This window comes from Carlito syrichta, unplaced genomic scaffold (genome assembly GCF_000164805.1).
Source record: "Carlito syrichta isolate Samal-C Ts95f unplaced genomic scaffold, Tarsius_syrichta-2.0.1 Scaffold154169, whole genome shotgun sequence".
Classification (NCBI taxonomy): domain Eukaryota; kingdom Metazoa; phylum Chordata; class Mammalia; order Primates; family Tarsiidae; genus Carlito; species Carlito syrichta.
The window spans coordinates 36,226-54,261 of NW_007098265.1; the positions used below are offsets into that span (position 1 = coordinate 36,226).

Here is an 18,036-nt window from a genome sequence, read left to right on the forward strand (position 1 = left end):
AAAAAAAAAAAAAAAAAAAAAGAAGCGTGTTCTTCAAAGAGTACAAAATTGAAAAATGTGGGTGCTTCTCAGTACATTTTAACAAGTAACTTAAGATTTCCACTTTACATATTAGCATATTTTGTTTGGTTTTGTTTTGTTTGAGTTGGAGTCTCACTCTGTCGCCCAGACTGAAGTGCAGTGGCACACTCACGGCCACCACAGCCTCTACCTGCTGGGCACCGGTGATCCTTCTGCCTCAGCCTTCCAAGTAGCTGGAACCACAGGCACACGCTACCACACCCAGCTAATTTTTTATTTATGGTAGAGATGAGATCTCGCCAAGTTGCCCAGACGGGTCTCGAACCCGCTGGCTCAGGCAATTCACTCACCTCGGCCTCCCAAAGTGCTGGGATTACAGGCTGAGCCACTGAGCCTGGCCTTAGCATATTTTAATGTCAGTTGTGAGTGGTTTTTACATGTAAGGTTGCCTCAAAATTCACACAGTTTAGCATAATTTTCTGAAGAAAATTTCTGCCAACTCTCTCAAACATTAGAGCGAAACTTTGGGGATAGAAGAAGGTTACGGAGACTGGCCTGAAGTCTGCAGAGATCCTTGGGTAGGAAAGGAACCTGAGTCCCCCCGTGGCCTGTGAGGAGGAGGAAGCTGCAGCCAGGCCCCCTCAGCCAGAGTTCCCCCTCCTCTGCATGGCGTCCTCTGGAAACTCCGTCCTCTCTGAGCCTTGGTTGCCCCTCGGGTCAAGTGAGAGCCGTGTGGTCTGCCCTGCAAGGTCACGGGAGTGAGACGACGGGTGTCTGCACTTGCCCATAAGGTGCGGCCTTGCCAGAATCAGCCTCCCCGTCCCACCTCCCTGTGGTCTGCAGCCGTGGCCCTCCATCGTGGATCCCGCAGGCGTTTGTCCCGCCCCCACCCATCTCCCGGTTCTCGTAGGGCTTTGTTTTGAGGCTCCCTCCAGCTGCTGAGTGGAGGTGGACCGTCAGGGAAGGGTGGGGCAGGCGGCCAGAGCAGAGGCTGCCCATTGGCAGGAGGGACGGGGCGCCCCGCTGGTGGGTGCAGCCGGGAGAAGGGCTTACATTCAGCATCTGATCGAAGCGGGGCCTTCTCGAGCCTCGTCGGGGTTCAGAGGCATTTGTCACACCGTGGGAGCCAGGAAGGACTGATGACGTCTCTCAAGACTGCCTCTGAGTCCCCGGCGAGGAGTGAGCATGGGGAAGAGGTGCGGGAAGCAGAAGCAGAGAGGAGTGAGTTGTTTCCACATCTTGGCTAAGTAGGCGCCTGGAACGTTGGCACAATTCTGACGTGGCACGTTGGCATGGTTCTCATGTGGGGGAACTTAGGCGTGACTTGACGTGGCAGTATTGGAACGAGACAGGAGTGCGGAAGGAGAGCTCGCTGGCAGTGTGAATTCCAGAGGCCCACGGCCCCAGACAGGTCTTGGAAGAGCTGAGTTCACAGCCGTGCTCTGCTCACCCGTCCCTGCCTTGTTTCACGGTGACGCATGTGCATTCCGCATGAGACGGGCCTCGGGCGGTCACTCCCCTAAGCTGCTGTGTGGGGCTTTCCCCACTTGCATTCCCTTGGGCAGCTGATAACAGTTTCGGAGCCACTTCCTCACATGGGTCCCCTCGCCCCAAGCCCGGCAAGCTCTCCACGCAAGAGGCAAAGCTGGTGTGCTGCGCTGTACCACAAGGAGCCAGGAAGGTGGCTCCACAAGTGCTGAGCTGCAGCTGAGGCCGGAGCGCAGCCGGACACTTTGGAAGGAGAGCAGGCGCCTCCCGAGGTCCAGCCCTGGTGGCTGGGGCGGGTCGACGCGCAGCCCAGAAGGACCCTGGAGGCTGTAGGACTCGTCCAACCCAGATACGGGCGGGGCGTGGCCCCATGGGAAGGAGCTCAGCTCACCGCTCTGGCTCCTGCCCTCAGCCTTCCCTCGCCACCTGGCCAGGCCGTCCCTCTGGCCTCGGTCCTAGCTGCCACCGGAGGGCTCTGGTGGTCTCTCCAGCAGTCTCTCTTGTTTTTTGCTTTAGAAAGGCATGAGGCTAAAGTAGCCACGGTGCGAAAACGAATTTCAGCCCGCTTACGTAGCATGGAGCCAGTCTTATGGGTAATCATTTCTGCCGTAGGGGTCCTTAGTTGCAAGATGACTTTATCTTGAGTCACAGTGGGAGAGCATACAGGCCTCTCGGTGCTGGTTTATAAAGCTGTAGAGTGTAAGGTCTTTTAAAATAGCCAAATCTGGAAGCCCAGACCTTGTTTGGTTTTATTTGGGAATGCCTTTGCGGAGCCAGCGGTGGCCCAGTTAGCCACTCGTCGATAGGCCTCAGCAGAGCTTTTCTCGGAATGATGCTGCTTTGTGTGATGGGGTGCAGGGTGTGTCCGTTGTATTTTCCTCAAGAGACTCCTTAGATATCGATCAGTGGAATAAAGTCATTGAGCAGCTGGGGACACCATCCGCAGAGTTCATGAAGAAGCTGCAGCCGACAGTGAGGAACTACGTCGAAAACAGACCAAAGTACCCCGGGATCAGGTTCGAAGAGCTCTTTCCGGACTGGATCTTCCCGTCAGAGTCGGAGCGAGACAAGATAAAGAGTAAGCTATCCTCGCTCTTGTTCTCTGCGATTCCGGCCAAGTGTTCACTTTCATGTCGGCTTCTTCCCCTGGGGCCTGGGGAAGGGCAGAAGCTGGACCCTGATCAAGGCCCCGGGTCGAGGGCGGGCGGGTTGGGGGCTTAAGGCCTCGGCCCCTGGAAGTCCTGGCCGGAGTCGGCGGACATGGACAGGCCAAAGGGCTGCCGCCACCGTCCCGGCATCTGGGATTGAAGCGCTTCCGAGTGAAAAGCACACCTGTCCACAGACTTGGGAGCCAGAAACCTCCCGAAAGGGGCTGATAAACAGGCACCACTCTCCTCTTGGCTTTCGCTGCCTGTGGTGCTTGAGGCACGGGAGCTGACTGGTTTCTGGCCACGTGAGGTCATCTGCCTTGCTCCGAGAAGCAGCTGCCCTCCTGCATGTGTTTTGAGCTGTCTCTGCCGCAACCTGGGGGGGCCTTAGATCAAATGAAGTCGTTGACCTTGCGGGATTTTTCTGACGATCCCTAGATTCTTTCTGAATGTATGTTGCCAACATTGTGTTCAAGCTAGGCAAAGCAAAGGCACCCTTGAAGTGCTTTGTACTGTGGGAACGTGAAATTGTGTGTGTGTTTGTTGTTTTGTCTTTTCTGAGGTGGGGTCTCGTTCTGTCACCCATGCTGCAGTACAGTGGCGTGATCATGGCTCACTGCAGCCTCGACCTGGGCTCAGGGGATCCTTCTGCCTCAGCCTCCCGAGTGATTAGGACTACCCCATGCCTGGCTAGTTTTTTTATTTTGTTGCAGAGACGAGGTCTCACTATGCAGCCCATGCTGGTCTCAGACTCCTGGGCTCAAGTAATCCTTCCATCTCCGCCTCCCAGAGTGCTGGGATGACAGGCGTGAGCCACGTTCCTTGGTCTTCTGTGTGGTTTTAAAAGTCTGTTCTAGCTGGGTGTGGTGGCTCACACCTGTCATCCCAGCACTTTGGGAGGCAGAGGCAAGAGGATTGCCTGAGACCAGTGGTTCGAGACCAGCCTGGGCAACTTGGTGAGACCTTGTCTCTATAGTAAATAAAAAAATCTAGTCAGTTGTGGCAGTGCACATTTATGGTCTAGCTACTTGGAAGGGTGAAGCAGAAGGATCACCTGAGCCCAGCAGGTCGAGGCTGCAGTGGCCATAAGTGCGACACTGCACTGCAGCCTAGGAATCAGAGTGAAACTCCAACTCAAAAAACAACAAAGCAAGCATCTACCTCAGAGTCAACCAAAAATGGAAAGAACCCGGTAGAAGATGCCCTCCAGCCGAGCACAGTGGCTCGTGTCATCCCAGCACTTGGGGAGATGGGGGCAAGAGGGTTGCCTGAGCCCAGGTTCGAGACCAGCCTGGACAGCTTGGCGAGACCTCATCTCTACTATAAAGCCAAAAAGTCAGCCAAGCATGATGGTGCACCCTGCTTGAAAGGCCAAGGTGGAAGGATCACCTGAGCCCAGCAGGTTGAGGCTGTGGTGGCCGGCAGCGTGCCCCTGCACTTCAGCCTGGGTGACAGAGTGAGACTCCAACTCAAAAAATGTGCTCTAACTTCGTGTTGACAGTCACCCTCAGCAACGCACTCTGGGCTCAGCTCCTGCTACCATTCCTGGCTGTGCTGTCAGCCTCGGCCTATCCAGGCACTGACCTGAGGCTGCCTGGTGCCCTCCCGCCAGCCCCAGGCCTCAGTTTCACCTCTGCCCCTCGCAGCTCCCGGAGCAGGAGAACCACATTTGGAAGCCTGGTGTGTCATGAGTGTGGCACTTGCCTTTCTCGTAAAGGTCTTGTTTTTCTTTGACCTTGACCCTGTCCTATTTCTCAGCGGCGTGTGCCTCTGTTCTGTCTGTGCTGTCACAGTGAGTTCTTCATGGTGGGCTTTCTTTGTTTCAGGTGAACTGCATTTGTGTCTTAACCTCACATTTGTCTTCCCCTAGCCAGCCAAGCTAGAGATCTGTTATCGAAAATGCTGGTGATCGATCCTGACAAGCGGAGCTCAGTGGACGAAGCCCTGCGCCACCCATACATAACGGTGTGGTACGACCCCACGGAGGCAGAGGCGGTGAGCGCTGTCTGCGTGCGGAGGCGTGCGTGTGCAGGAGTGGCCACACAGGGACAGCAGGTTCCACACTTGGGCCCTGATGGCGGAAAGGCCACGTGACGGTGGACACTTGGGTCGTTCCTTCCGGGCCCTTGGTGTTAGAACCCTGGCATGAGAACCCCGGGCGTGGACTCGAGCTGTGGGGGTATAGCAGTCTCCTCAGTGCTGACTGATGGTGACACGCCACGCGTCTGTCCTCACTGAGCGCTGCACAGGCTCTGGTTCTGTTGTCTCCTGAGGCCACCCAGTCAGGGGGCTGAGCTGCTTGCTGGAAGCCACGTGGCTGCTGGTCCTTCCTGGAAGGCCTCCATGCCTCCCATGCCCTGGCGAGTTCCTCTGAGTCCGGGCTCCTCTGCATTTCTCATGTCGCCCTGGTGTGGATGGACTTCAGCCACGCGTGGCATGCCAACACCAGGGCAAGCCGACTGCACACCACAGTAAAACGTTACGTTTGTGGCCTGTGGCTTTAAACACCGTTTTATATCAAGAGAACCCAGTTTATAAGCAGACTCGTGGAACAGTCTGTTTGTGAGTGGGGGGCTGAGTGGGCGTTCTAACATAGGGCTGCGTAAGCCTGAGTGCCTGCTAAGAACGGTGCACCTGCCGGCGCAGCATTCTCGTGGGCCTCTGGAAGCGGCCTGTGGCAGCTGACTCATTGTGACGTTTGGCTGGCGACTTCAGGGTGTTTAGAGATCATGTGATCGTTAAGAGGACCACAGTAGCTCTCTTGTTTGGTTATTTTTCATAATTATTTTGATTCTGAAACAGATAGGATATCACGCTTATGACAAAAATCTCTAGTAAACCACATATTGAAAGAAATGAAATCTATATCATCAATAGACTGGAAGCCATCCAAATGATTAAACCTTTTTTTCCTGCATCATTTTCTTTAGCTTAACTTTACCTGTGATTTAATTTTTAGCCACCACCTCAGATTTATGACGCACAGCTGGAAGAAAGAGAACATGCCATTGAAGAGTGGAAAGGTAAGGACAGAGCCTATTTCAGCGGTCCTCTGGGCGCCACGCCAGCCCTGTCAGGCTGGGCTTTCACTTCGCCCGCAGCCAGGGGGCAGGAGACCCTGCAGCCCTCCAGGCTCTCCCCCACCTCCCAGGAGAAAAGAGCTGGGCGTGACAGAGCTAGAGGAGTGTGCACATGACTTCATCATTTGCTTCCAGAGAGAAGAGTAAGGGATTTTCCCATGACTTTTCATTACCAGATGCCAGTTTGTAAAACAAGCTTAGTGATTGTCTCACACTCATCTCGATGTCCTATTGCCTGTTGTCAGGTAGCCCTGGTTCACAGGCCACAGGTACCCACAAAGTTCCCTGTGTCTGCAGAAATGGGGACCTGCGGCTGTGGTCCTGGGGACTTTCGCTTGTCTTATAAACCACGTAGTTGAACATAAGTTGTAAAATCTAGCTTGGGGAAATTGCAGATCAAAAATATGCAAGCAGGTATCATTACCACTCTAAGATCAACCAGGCGCCCCACAGCAAACTGAACCCACAGTGAAGAGGTGGAACTCACAATTTTCATTAAGAAGCCGGGTCAGCAGGAACTGAGCCTCTGTCAGAGCAAGTCAGCGCTGGTGATGGTGTCGCCCGGGCCCTCCTGGGCTGTGGGGAGGGTGCACACGACACACTCGTTGCCGTAAACGCTTGCAGTGGGCTGTCTGTTTTCGAATGCCCACACTCAGGAATGCCTGACCTTCCTCAGTAGGCAGTTAGTTTTTCTTACAAATGAAAGTTGAGGAAACCCGGTGTTGGAGCCAAGGAAGACTTAGGTGTGTGGATGCACTCCCAGCCCATCTGGAGGGGCTCCTGGCCACCTGTGAGCGCTGGCTGCACCCGGAGCCCCGGGAGTCGCGATGCCGAGAAGCACATGCAGGTGGCGTGAGGACCTCCAGTCCCTCCGTGGGAGCCACTGCATTGGGTCTGTCTCCCTCCTCAAGTCCCCCTGTGGCCCCCAGGACCCACCCTGTGTTTTTGGCCACCTTCATCGAAGTGTTAAAAGGATGCAACAGATCACACATAGACATTTGGTCCAGACAGACTGTCTGAGTTATCTGTGTCTCACAATTAAAAACAACGCATCACGGTGCCTTTGGAGGCCCCAGCCGGTTCGGAAGAGAGTTGGGAGATGCAGTGAAGGCGTTCAGAAACTGACGCAACGTTTTCACTTGTGTTTCTGTTGAAGAGCTGATTTACAAGGAGGTGATGGACTGGGAGGAAAGAAGCAAGAACGGTGTTGTGAAAGACCAGCCTTCAGGTTAGTGATCGCTTTGACTGCTTGGTCGTGCCCACTCAACTCTTGTCAGTGGCGGCAGGTGGCCTGACAGGCTGGCGCTGGGCTTCGGAGCCCGGTGTGCAAGTTTTTCCTGCGGCGGCAGCGGCGGCAGCTGACATTTTCCCGAAGAGCCAGGCACCAGCGGACCGTCCTCGGCCGTTCTTGCCGCTGTTGGCGCCGTCTGCCGGTGAGGGGGTGGAGCTGAGAGCCCTTCACGTGCTGGTCCCACCCGGGTACAAAACGGTGGTGCCAGCCGAGGTAAGATGGAGTTTGGCTTTCTTTGGAGGAAATTGCCCGTCATTCTCCTGCTTGATGAAGTCGTTGTTGCACCCAGCAGTAGAAGCCTGACGCCAGGGTAGTTGAATGGTCACGGGAGGCAGATACGGGTGGTGGTAGCCTGTTGCCGTGACCACTACAATAGGAGGCATGTGCAGGACTCTTGTACCTGCCGGACAAAACTCTCGGGGTATGTTGATTTCCTTCCGCCAACTCCCACGAGGAAGCATGTGGACACGTGCTTAGAAGTCCAGCTAGCACAGCTCACTTCTTCTTCTTGAATTTTACACGCAACATGACGTGTGTGTCGAGCATCTAAAGGTTGTAGGACTTTGGCAAGAATTTAGGTGTATGTTAACTAAGCACAAGTCTAAGGTGCAAACGCCTATCTCAGAGAGCCTGCACGTTTTATTTTTGTTCAAACCAGACTAAAATATAAAGGGCCACCCCATATTTTTTCTTTTTTGCAGTATACAGTCTTTATTTTATTTATTATAAAAGACTTATTTGCATATTGATGCTTTTTTCTGCAGCCTTAGTGTTTATGTTATAAGCGCTGTAATTCAAGCATCCTGTTCAGTCTAAAGCCTTGTGATACTGCATTTTAGGAGAAATTTAGCAATTTCCTGTTGATGTCTGTTTGAAACCAGCAGGTGTTTTTGTCGGTAGCTGACAGGGTTGTACAGGGTCACTTGAGCGTCGGCCACTGGGAGGAGGAGGAGAACGTTGCAGGGAAAGATATGGGACGATGGGGCTCCGGGCCTGAAGACTCGAGGAAAAGCAGGGCATGAACGGCCGATGGCGGCTCCGCTGGTCCCAGCAGTTGGGCTTGTGACGCCATCAGAGGACAGCGGGGGGAGACCCGGGGCCTCACTGCCTGGCCCTGCGGCGATGCCGTGCCTCAGATTTTACTCGGCTTGGTTTCCTTAGCACAGATGCAGCAGTGAGTAGCAACGCCACCCCTTCCCAGTCGTCATCCACCAACGACATCTCGTCCATGTCCACCGAGCAGACGCTGGCCTCGGACACAGACAGCAGCCTCGATGCCTCCACGGGGCCCCCCGAAGGCTGTCGGTGACGAGTCGGAAGCAGAAGCCTTCATCACCGAGGGAGCTCTTGCACCGTGGCCTAGCGCCGAGCGCCGACGGCGCCCAACAGAGAACTCCATGTTCTGCATGTAAGAAACACGATGCCTTGCCCCACTCGAGACCCGACAGGATGCCTGCTTAGACCGCACGGTGAAGCAGACTGTGTCTGAAGGAGGACGTGCCAGCCACGCTTTGGAGGTTTGTTCAGGATCATTTCAGGCGAGCAGTTAGCATAGGTGCATTTGTTCAGAGTCGTGTGGTCCTAGTAGTGACAGTTTCTCGTTACCCGTGACTGTTGGGACGTGCGTGCATGTGACCACAAACGCCTGCTTGAACTTGCCCATCCAGCACTTTGGACATCAGTATTTAAATGCCAAATAATCTTCCTGGTAGCGATGCTTGTAGAATTCTCTCTTAATCCTCTTAGGTAATTTGGTGTCTGTCCAGAAAAGATAGAGCTCTGTGTGTTAATCGGCCATCACCAGATTATTGTTTCTCACCCTCTTTTATGGTATGATTTATTCTATCTTTTGTATTTCAGAAGGAATATAATTAAATCTATTTAATAAATTAAAAGTACAGCTTTTCTTAGGTTTGTGCTGTTTGGGGCTGAGAGTTTCACCGCCGAAGCCGAGACGCTCACACGGACACTCGGTCGCCTCTGACCGTCTCCCCTGGGCTGGCTGGCCCGCCTCCTCGGGCGGCGCCACCCTGATGTCCGTCGGTGCTGCATGAGACACACACACCTTGGCAGTCTGAGCCGCCTGTCCCTTTGCCTCCCGGTCCTCCGGGCTGATTGCTGATCGTGAGGGCAGCTCCGTGGTGAGGCGCGCAGCCTCCTCTTCAGCTGCATGAGGGCGGGGGCTGCCACCTGCCTGGCGAACGTCACGGCAGAATCTCCGCCGGCTGTCGCTGGAGAGCCTGCGGCCCTCCCCGTGCTCCCTCTGCTCTCCTTTCCCCCTCAAGGCGACACACACGGCTCCCAAGGCCGCTCCCTCCGCCAGCCCCGAGTCCTGACTCACTTCCTTCATTCTGGCTGTCTTGGGAGGCGGGCCCTCTCCCGGGATATGCGAGTGTGCCGGGAGCGTCTTCAGCGGGCGAAGGGTCGCGGGAAGAGCCCTTGGGAGCAGTGATTGCTGTGGGGTGTTTCCTGATGCCAGGCTCCTCTGAAATGGATCCTTCGGAGGGCCTTCCTGACGTGCGAGTTACGCGGGATTCACCCATGTGCCAGGACGGTCAGAGGCGCAAGGCGGGGCTCGCTGCGCGTGGTTGCCTGCCTTGCTTGCGGCGTTTTCTCCCGGAGCCTCGTGTGTTGCGACTCCAGCCTTGTGTTCGGTCATGTGGAAGCTGTTTGGCCGACATCCTACAGAACGTTCTGAGGAGGAGCTTGGTAAGAAGCATGATCTGAAATACATGGCTGTCTCTGCACCCATTACAGCTTACGGGTTAGTATAGCTAGGAACTGGAACCCTTTATGAGCAAAATGAATCTTGAGACAAACGATTTCGTGTTGTGTCATTTAGACGCTGTCAGGGACAAAATGGGCGAAATGCCTGTCAGGCAAAAGCACTTGTTCTGCGACTTGAGGTTTTTTTGGCCGTGGGGACCCGACCGTGTACTCGAGGGAGTTATCGCTGTGCGTGCATAAGCATCTCAGAGGGCCTCGTGCTCTTGTGGCCTTTTAAAGGACTTTACTAAATCTGTCTTTGAAGGGAAAATTGGAGGAAGGGGAGTGTCCTGGGAACCTGTCAGCCATGGACACCCGTGCTCAGGGCTCGTCCTGCCTAGCCCGTCAGGGAGACGCAGCTGGGTGGCCTGCCGTCCCCCTGGAGCTCAGGCTGGTGTGGGCGGGGCCTCCTGCCAAGGTATCTCCCCTCAAGAGAGGCGAGGGCACCAGGGTGGCTACAGAGCCCATGGAGGTGCCTCTCCCAGCTCCCGGGCTCCCTCGACATGGGGTCCTGGCGCAGGTGGTTCAAGCTGGGTTCTGTGGTTAGAGGACCTGGAAAATGTGCTCAGCTCACTTCATCTCTTCTGTTTCATAGCTTTTACTGGACACCAGCCAGGAGGTCACTCTTTTGGACGTGTATTTGTGTACAACAGGTCATATGTCATCCTGGAATTGGGACTTGGTTTCTTTCATCTGCTGGCTTAGTTTTCAGTCCCCCACCTCCAGGTCTGAATTCCAAGTGCAGGTTTCAGAGAGCAGACAGTCCTGTCGGGCAGGGCAGCAGTCCATAGACGCTGGCCACGCCTGCCGACGCAGCCGTGGCCTGCAGGGGAGAGAAGGGGCCCCTGTGCCCAAAGGAGAAATCCCCTGAGGGCCCTTCCTGACACCCAGAGTCCTGTCTGAAACCCTGTGTGGGACGCTGGTTTGATCCGGATCTAATGCCACAGAAGCCCTGAAGGTGATGCGTGGGCTTGTCTGGTCGATTTCTAGCGTGACTCCCCGTGCTCCACGACGGCAGTGACACGGACGTGGCTTCAGACTGCATGTCTCAAGTTGCAACACTGCCAGGTGCTCTGTGATAAAATGTTTGTGTTGTGGTTGGTGAGAATAACACATTTTAAAAGAGGAATGTGCAGCATGCACAGCCTGTGTGTGTTTCCAGCTGACAGCTGTGTGTTTCCGCACCGCCATGCCTGGTCAAGGATCTCACAGGGACACAGGTAGCTGTTGGCGTGTCAGTGTCAGCCGTGATGGCAAGGGTTTCCACAGCAGTAGCCAGAAACGCCTCTCTGCTCACTCTCTCTGTGGCCTGGGGACTGGAGGCTGGCTCTACGGCATTGCTCGGAGCTGGCTGCTCCACCCGGTGGCCGCCCTCCTCCTGGGTGGCTGCTCTTTCCTGGCCCCACCCTCCTGCCTGCCCCTCCCAGGCACGCCACCCCCGCGGCCCCTTCTCCCCGCCTCCGTCCTGGACTACTCTTCTGTGGCACTGTGACAAGTGAAAAGTAAGTCAGCCAGGCATGGTGGCTCACGCCTGTAATCCCAGCACTCTGGGAGGCAGAGGTGAGCGGATTGCCTGAGTCCACAGCTTCGAGCCCAGCCTAGGCAGCTCGGTGAGACCTCATCTCTACAATAAATCAAAAAATTATCCAGTGTGATGGCACATGCCTGTAGTTCCAGCTACTTGGAAGAGTGAGGCAGAAGGATTGCCTGAACCCAGTAGACTGAGGCTGTGGTGGCCATGAATGTGCCATTGCACTCCAGCCTGGGCAACAGAGTGGGACTTTGACTCCAAAAAATAATAGTGACATAAATAAATAAATGAGCCGGGTGTGATAGTGCACACCTGTAGTTCCAGCTACTTGGAAGGCTGAGGCGGAAGGATCGCCGGCGCCCAGCGGGTCAACACTGGGGTGGCCGTGAGTGTGCCCCTGCACTCAAGCCTGGGCGATAGAGTGAGACTCCGGCTCAAATAGGTCAATAAATCTCAAGTGATCTCACACATCTGGAGACAAACAGTACACTCCACGGTAAATAAGACAGCCCCTGCCACGGGGACCCTGACACTCCAGGTAATGAATGACTCCGTCATCGGTGGCTGCCGTCAACCGCACGAACCTTGGCCTCAGCCGAACGGTGCTGGAACGTCGTCAGAGAGAGTCACACTAGTCAGGAAGCAGTGGCTGAGCGGATGACAAAGCCCACGATGAGAAGCTCCCGGGTGGGGTCTGGCCCCATTGGCCTCATCACTGGAAGGGCCCGGACCTGCCCTCCTGGCAGCATCCTCACCCTGACGGCTGAGCGGTGCTGTGCGCAGAGACCAAGGCTGTGTGGCCCGAGGGTCTCCTGGGCGCCACGCTGGTCCAACTGCTGCCCGTCCCTCCCTCTGCTCCAGGCTCACCTCCCCGGATGAGGCCCCAGGCAGGCCGCCCCCGCGTGAAGCCTCTTGAGGCCCTGGTGAACCCTGGGCCGTCTCGCCACCACGCCGCTCACAGTCACATTCAAGGTTGCCGGCCATGCTGCTTAGGATGTTGAGAGGTCCTAAAACCAGCTTCTGGGCTTTTTCTGCTGGCTGATTCTGGAAAATGAAGGCCAGTGGGCTGTGTTGACCCTCGATGACCATACCTCTGCTGAGACACGTGCCATCCTTGGGTCCCGCTGCCCGCCCTGGACACACTCTCTTGCTTTTCCCATGACAGGTCCTCTTCACAGACTCCATTTTTACATTTGTCATTCTCCAAGTTTGTGGTTTTGTGTGCACAAGTAGACGTGGTGATGGTGGTCACCGGTCTCCTTCAAGGACAAAGGTCCTTTCCACGTCAGATCCACACGTGAAACCGTGACACTGGTGTCAACTGAGTCGAGCACTGGATCCTGTTGGGCGCCTGCCGGGTGTGTTTAAGCTGGCCAGATCCATCCAGCATTAAGTCTCCCACCTCCCCCGCTTGGGGTATTTGGGACAGGGAGCAGGCAGGGGACATGGGATAGTCCTCCCTCCCCCCTCCTCTCCCTTACACCAGCTTGAATTTTTTATCCCAGTTGCATCAACTCGGGAAGCAGGGGGCGGGCAGGGAAGGTCTGTGTGCGGCAGGCCTGGCCCAAGGTGACCCACACTCTCGCACTTTGAGGGTCTGTCTCCCAGGACCCACTCGGTGCCAGAGGGGGCCACTTGGCATGGGGCCAGTCAGGGACACAGGAACCACAGGAGGGATTTCAGCACAGAACTGAATGTAGGGACTTTGCCACAAACAGATGTTGGGAGACTCAGCGACCAGAAAGGAAAACTGAGGCAGCAACGAAGTCGCCCTGAGAGGCAGCCACCACCCTCGGGGGCGAGGAATAAAGGGAAGAGTGAGTCTTGGGGTCTAAGCTCAGGCCAGGGCTGCACCCAGACGGCGACAGACGGGAAGGGGCGTGGCCAGGCTAGCGCAGGCCCTTGTGTCCTGGGAGAGGGGAGTGAGGCTCGGCGAGGCCAAGCCCACTGTGGCAAGAAGGGCCAATGCTGAGGTTCCGCTGTCCGGACTGCGGCTGCGGCAGGAGGGAGCGCAGAGAGCCTTCTGGGCGCCTGGCTCCTCCCACGGCAGAGCGGAGGGGGCAGCTGACCCGGAGACGTGCGGCGTGCAGCCCTGGCTGAGCACGGAAGGGAGGTGTGGGGCCGAGACGACAGCTTGACGACTGGCACACGTCACACACCCACATGGCACATGCACACAGCACAAATACAGCACACCAAACGCATGTAACACACACATATGCATAACACACAGCACACGCCTGCACACAAAACATGCATGCCTACAAACAGCACACGCATCCACACATGCACACAAAACAGCACCTGCATGCACACAAAACGTGTACCTAGCATGTTACACACGTGCACGCACAGCACACACAAAATGCACCCCAAACACATCACATACATGCACACACACTGCCGCACTCGTCCCTCCCCTCCCCGCCAGCCCAGGGGGGTGGGCAGACCCGCCGTGCGAGACGGTGTTTTGCTTCGCATTTGCTCTGTGGCCCGAGGGTGAGCATTTGAGTGTTCTTCCAGGCCTTTGCTTTTCAAAATAAGGGAGTCATGGATAATCCTGTGCCTGCGTTGCACTCGTAGAGGCATGTCTTTAGGATAAACCCCTAGAAGCCAGTGATGTGGGCTGCTTTTGCTGCACAGTCTCAAGTTCCCCATGGAGGGCTGGCGCCATTTTGTACTCCCTCAACTGCCATATCCAGGTCCGTCTCACAGCCAGTGGCTTTTAAATGTATGTTTCTAATATTATGAATGAAATTGGAGCTCTGGATTCAAATGATTTTTCTTTACTGATTTTTATGTGTCTATTTCTTTTGCCTAATTAAGTTGGCTGGATGGAGTGAGCATCCTAACCTTGTTCCTGACCTTAGTAAAAAGGCTTCTAGTATTTTCCACATTAAAAAAGATATTGGCTTTAGGATGGGGAGGGAGAAATAGATATATAGGTAGCTGAATAAATCGATAGAAATAATGTTAAGAAAGTATCTGTTAATTTCTGTTTTATTGGGTGGTGGTTTGATTATTTTTTTGAGTTGGAGTCTCACTTTGTCACTCAGGCTGGAATGCAGTGGTACAATCACAGCCTCGACCTCCCGGACTCAAGCAATCTTTCTTTCCACCTTGGCCTCTCAAATATCTGGGATTACAGGTGCATGCTGCCAAGTCCCAGGAATTTTTTGAAGAGGTGGGATCTTGCTTCTTGCTGTGTTGCCCAGGGTAGTCTTGAACTCCTGGCCTCATTTGATTGTCCTGCCTTGGCCTCCTAAAGTGCTGGGATTACAGGTGTGAGCCACCTGGTTGGAGTTTTGGGGTTTTTTTCCTTTTTTTGAGTTCATGTCTCACTCTGTCGCCCAGGCTGGAGTGCAGTGGCACGCTTGCAGCCACCGCAGCCTCGACCTGCTGGGCTCAGGCGATCCTTCTGCTTCAGGCTTCCAAGTAGCTGGAACTACAGGCATGAGCCACCACACCCAGCCAATTTTTGTACTTTTTATAGAGACAAAGTCTTGCCAAGTTGCCCAGGCTGGTCTCAAACCCCCAGTCTCAGGCAATCCTCTCGCCTCAGCCTCTCAAAGTGCTGGAATTACAGGCTTGAGCCACCACACCCGGCTTAGCTGGTTTTTTTAAAAATCAGGAATGAGTGTTGGTTTTTGTTGAAGCCATGTGAGTTGATAATTACATGATTTCTCTCCTTAGGTGAATTATATTAATGGATTTCCTAATATCAGGTCTGGGACTAAGGTGAGCAAACAATAAGATGCAAAATGTATGAATATTAATGTAAAGCCATCCTTGCATTCCTGAAATAAATTCCACTGGGGCATGATGTGTACCAGTGTAACATAGCTATGTTCCTTATCTACTGCTGTATAACAAGCTGCCGTAGACTCCTGGCTTATCTTATGGTTTATCTTATGGTTTATCTTATGATTTACCAGGAGTCTGGGCCAGCTTAGCTGGCTTTCAGCTGGTGTTGCAGGACTGAGCTTTCATCTAGAGACCTGTCTGGGGAAGGGTTTGCTTTTCCGCTTGTGTGGTTGTTGGCAGCATTCAGTCCTTCGTGGTTGTAGGGCTCAAGACCTTTTGCTCGGTGTTGGCTGGAGGCTACCCCCGACTTCTGGAGGTCACCGCAGTTCCCACGGTTACTTGCAGCTCCTTGCCATGTGACATCCAGCACGACTGCTCACGCCATCAAGCCAGCAGGGTCTCTAGAGAAAATCAACTTAACAGTCATCCCATCACATGCATGCCAGCATAACAGGATCTTGGGGGTGATGTCCCATCACCTTGGCCTTGTTATGATGGTTAGAGGAAAGTCAGACCCCCTCTTCCGAGGGCAGGACGACTAAGAGGCAGGGTCTGTGCCATGGACACTGTAGAGACTATCTGCCACGTGGCAGTGGGCTCTGACCGCTGCTGTCTGTCCTTGCCAAAGCCTCCCAGCCATCCTCTGGTTGGACACAGCGTCTGATGGGTTCCTTACAGAGAGGCTCGTGAGCACAGCATTCCCTGGTCTCTTTCTTTCCGGGTCCTTGGTTCTTTGTGTTTTTTTGAGTCAGAGTCTCCTCTGTCGCCCAGGCTGGAGGGCAGTGGCACACTCCTGGCCACCGCAGCCTTGACCTGCTGGACTCCGGCGATCCTTCTGCCTCAGCCTTCCAAGTAGCCGGAACTACAGGCAGGCACTACCATGCCTGGCTAATTTTATATAGATAGATTGTAGAGACGAGGCCTGGCTAGTTTTAGATAGATAGATGATAGATAGATAGACAGATAGATAGATAGACAGACAGACAGACAGACAGACAGATAGATAGATAGATAGATAGAAAAGATAGATAGATAGATAGGAGAGGCGAGGTCTCACCAAGTTGCCCAGGCGGGTCTTGACCCTCTGAGCTCAGGCAATCCTCTCACCTCGGCCTCCCAAACTGCTGGGATGACAGGCTTGAGCCCCCGTGCCCAGCACATCCTTGATTCTTAAAGGGCAGATGGGCTGGTGAGAAACCCTCAGCTCAGACTGTCTTTTCCTCAGTGTGTGACGGTGTCGTTGCGAGTTGCAGGGCTTGTGCTTCAGCGTAAAGCGTGCTCTTCCTCCTTTCAAAAGGGGCACATCTGTTTCTCTGGGGCCCCCAAGGAATGTTTCTTTGCTTTCCAAGTCTAATCAGCATACTCGGCGTTGTCTCGGAGTTGACCGGTTTTCTCAAGCATGTGGTAGACTCTTGGAACGTGCAGCTTTAAGTCTTCTCTGACTTCCAGAAAGTCTTCTTGGGCTACAGTGTCAAGGGGCGACTGTGTGCCATCATCTGGTTTTGTCCTTCAGGGATTCCAGTAACACCTTATGTGTGGGAAGGATGCTGGGTCTTTCCACCTTGTCTTCTGTGGCTGTCGTTTTCTCTGTGACTCTGTCACTGTTTTGTTTCGCTCTTGTTCGGTGGTTGCTCCCATTCATTTCCTTGACGAACGTCACTACATTTTCAGTCAAACCTGCTCTCCCTGAGAGGTCTTCTAATTCGGCCTCGTTTCCAAAATGACTGTCTTTTCCTTTGTTCTCCTCCTTTATTCAGCAACTCTACTTTCATGTTCACCTAGTTTTTGTGCCCTTGTCTGTTGAGTTTTTTGTTGTTGGTTTTTTGTTTTTTTTTTTGAGTTGGAGTCTCACTCTGTCGCCCAGACTGGAGTGCAGTGGCCGCTCCCGGCCACTGCAGCCTCGACCTGAGTTTTTTTAATGTACAACTTAGGGAAGTTTTTTCCACGTGTCTGAATGTTTTCTGAGGATGTCTTGGTCTATTTGTGCCGTGTTAATAAAAGACTATACATTGGGTGGTTTACAAACAACCCTAACTCATTTCTTACAGTTCAGGAGGCTGGAGGTCCAAGGTCCTGGCACCAGCAGGTTCGGCGACTGGTGAGGACCCGTTTGCCGGCCAGAGAGGCTCTTCCCAGGCGTCCTGGCGTGGAGGGCACAGGAGAAGGTCTCTCTGGCTCTCTTTTGTGACGGTCCTAATCCCACAGGTGAGGGCGCTGCTCGCATGACCTCATCACTTGCCCACCGTCAAATGCCGTGACACTGGTGACTCAGTTTCCACATACGAATCGTGGGGGACAGACACTCGGTCCGCAGCATTAAGCAGCTAAGCCCAGGAGTGGTGTGACCCGTTCCCTTTGTGGCTTGGTCTGTGGGGAGAACTCACGCCGGCTCCTTCTGCTTTGCTGGGTGCTGTGTGTGTACTTGGAGATGTCTTTGTGGGCCTGGCTGGAGGTCACGGCTGGCCCTGAGCAGGACTTGGGGCCGTGGCAGCCGTGGGGCAAGGAGGCCTGGCACCTGCCTTTCCAGGAGCTCTCTGGTGTCGGGTGACCTCCCGCGGATGCTGGGCGCGGGGACGGGGGCCTGGTGCCCGCGCTTCTCGGGAGGCCTTCCCCGGCTGGCCCTGCCCAGCGGCCTCTTACAGGACTCAGTTCTCATGCCGTCCACTCCTAACAGTTTCTTACAGGACAGTGGCTGGGCAGGAGGTGAATCCCGGGCAGCCCGGCTGGCTTCGAGGGGGTGAGCAGCCACCCTCTAACCCAGGACTTTCCAGCCCACCCTGCCAGGAGTCCTCGTGGGGGGAGACACACCCAGGTCAGAGGCAGAAGCCCCATCCCGGTCAACCCTGCAGCCACTCTGATGACAAAAGCCCAGTATCGAGGTAGGTAAGACAGTCTCATCACCTCACA

The 18,036-nt window shown here is 54.5% G+C and overlaps 1 protein-coding gene across 11 annotated transcripts in view; it reads left to right on the forward strand.

Moving 5' to 3' along the window:
• Nucleotides 1-13,883, forward strand: part of MAPK9 (mitogen-activated protein kinase 9) — a 34,102-nt gene extending 20,219 nt beyond the window's left edge. For 4 of the 11 annotated variants that reach the window (XM_021709021.1, XM_008050907.1, XM_008050906.1 and 1 more), the window contains 5 exons: nt 2,405-2,587; nt 4,528-4,652; nt 5,617-5,680; nt 6,894-6,965; nt 8,272-8,934. In XM_021709021.1, coding sequence (XP_021564696.1) covers nt 2,405-2,587; nt 4,528-4,652; nt 5,617-5,680; nt 6,894-6,965; nt 8,272-8,489 — 662 coding nt within the window. In that variant the 3' untranslated portion in view covers nt 8,490-8,934. Of the gene's footprint in view, nt 1-1,227; nt 1,243-2,404; nt 2,588-4,527; nt 4,653-5,264; nt 5,270-5,616; nt 5,681-6,893; nt 6,970-8,189; nt 8,935-13,829; nt 13,837-13,873 lie in introns of those variants that run through there. The other 7 variants (XM_021709023.1, XM_021709022.1, XM_008050909.2 and 4 more) reach the window with 5 other exon arrangements.
• The last annotated feature ends 4,153 nt before the right edge of the window (nt 13,884-18,036 follow it).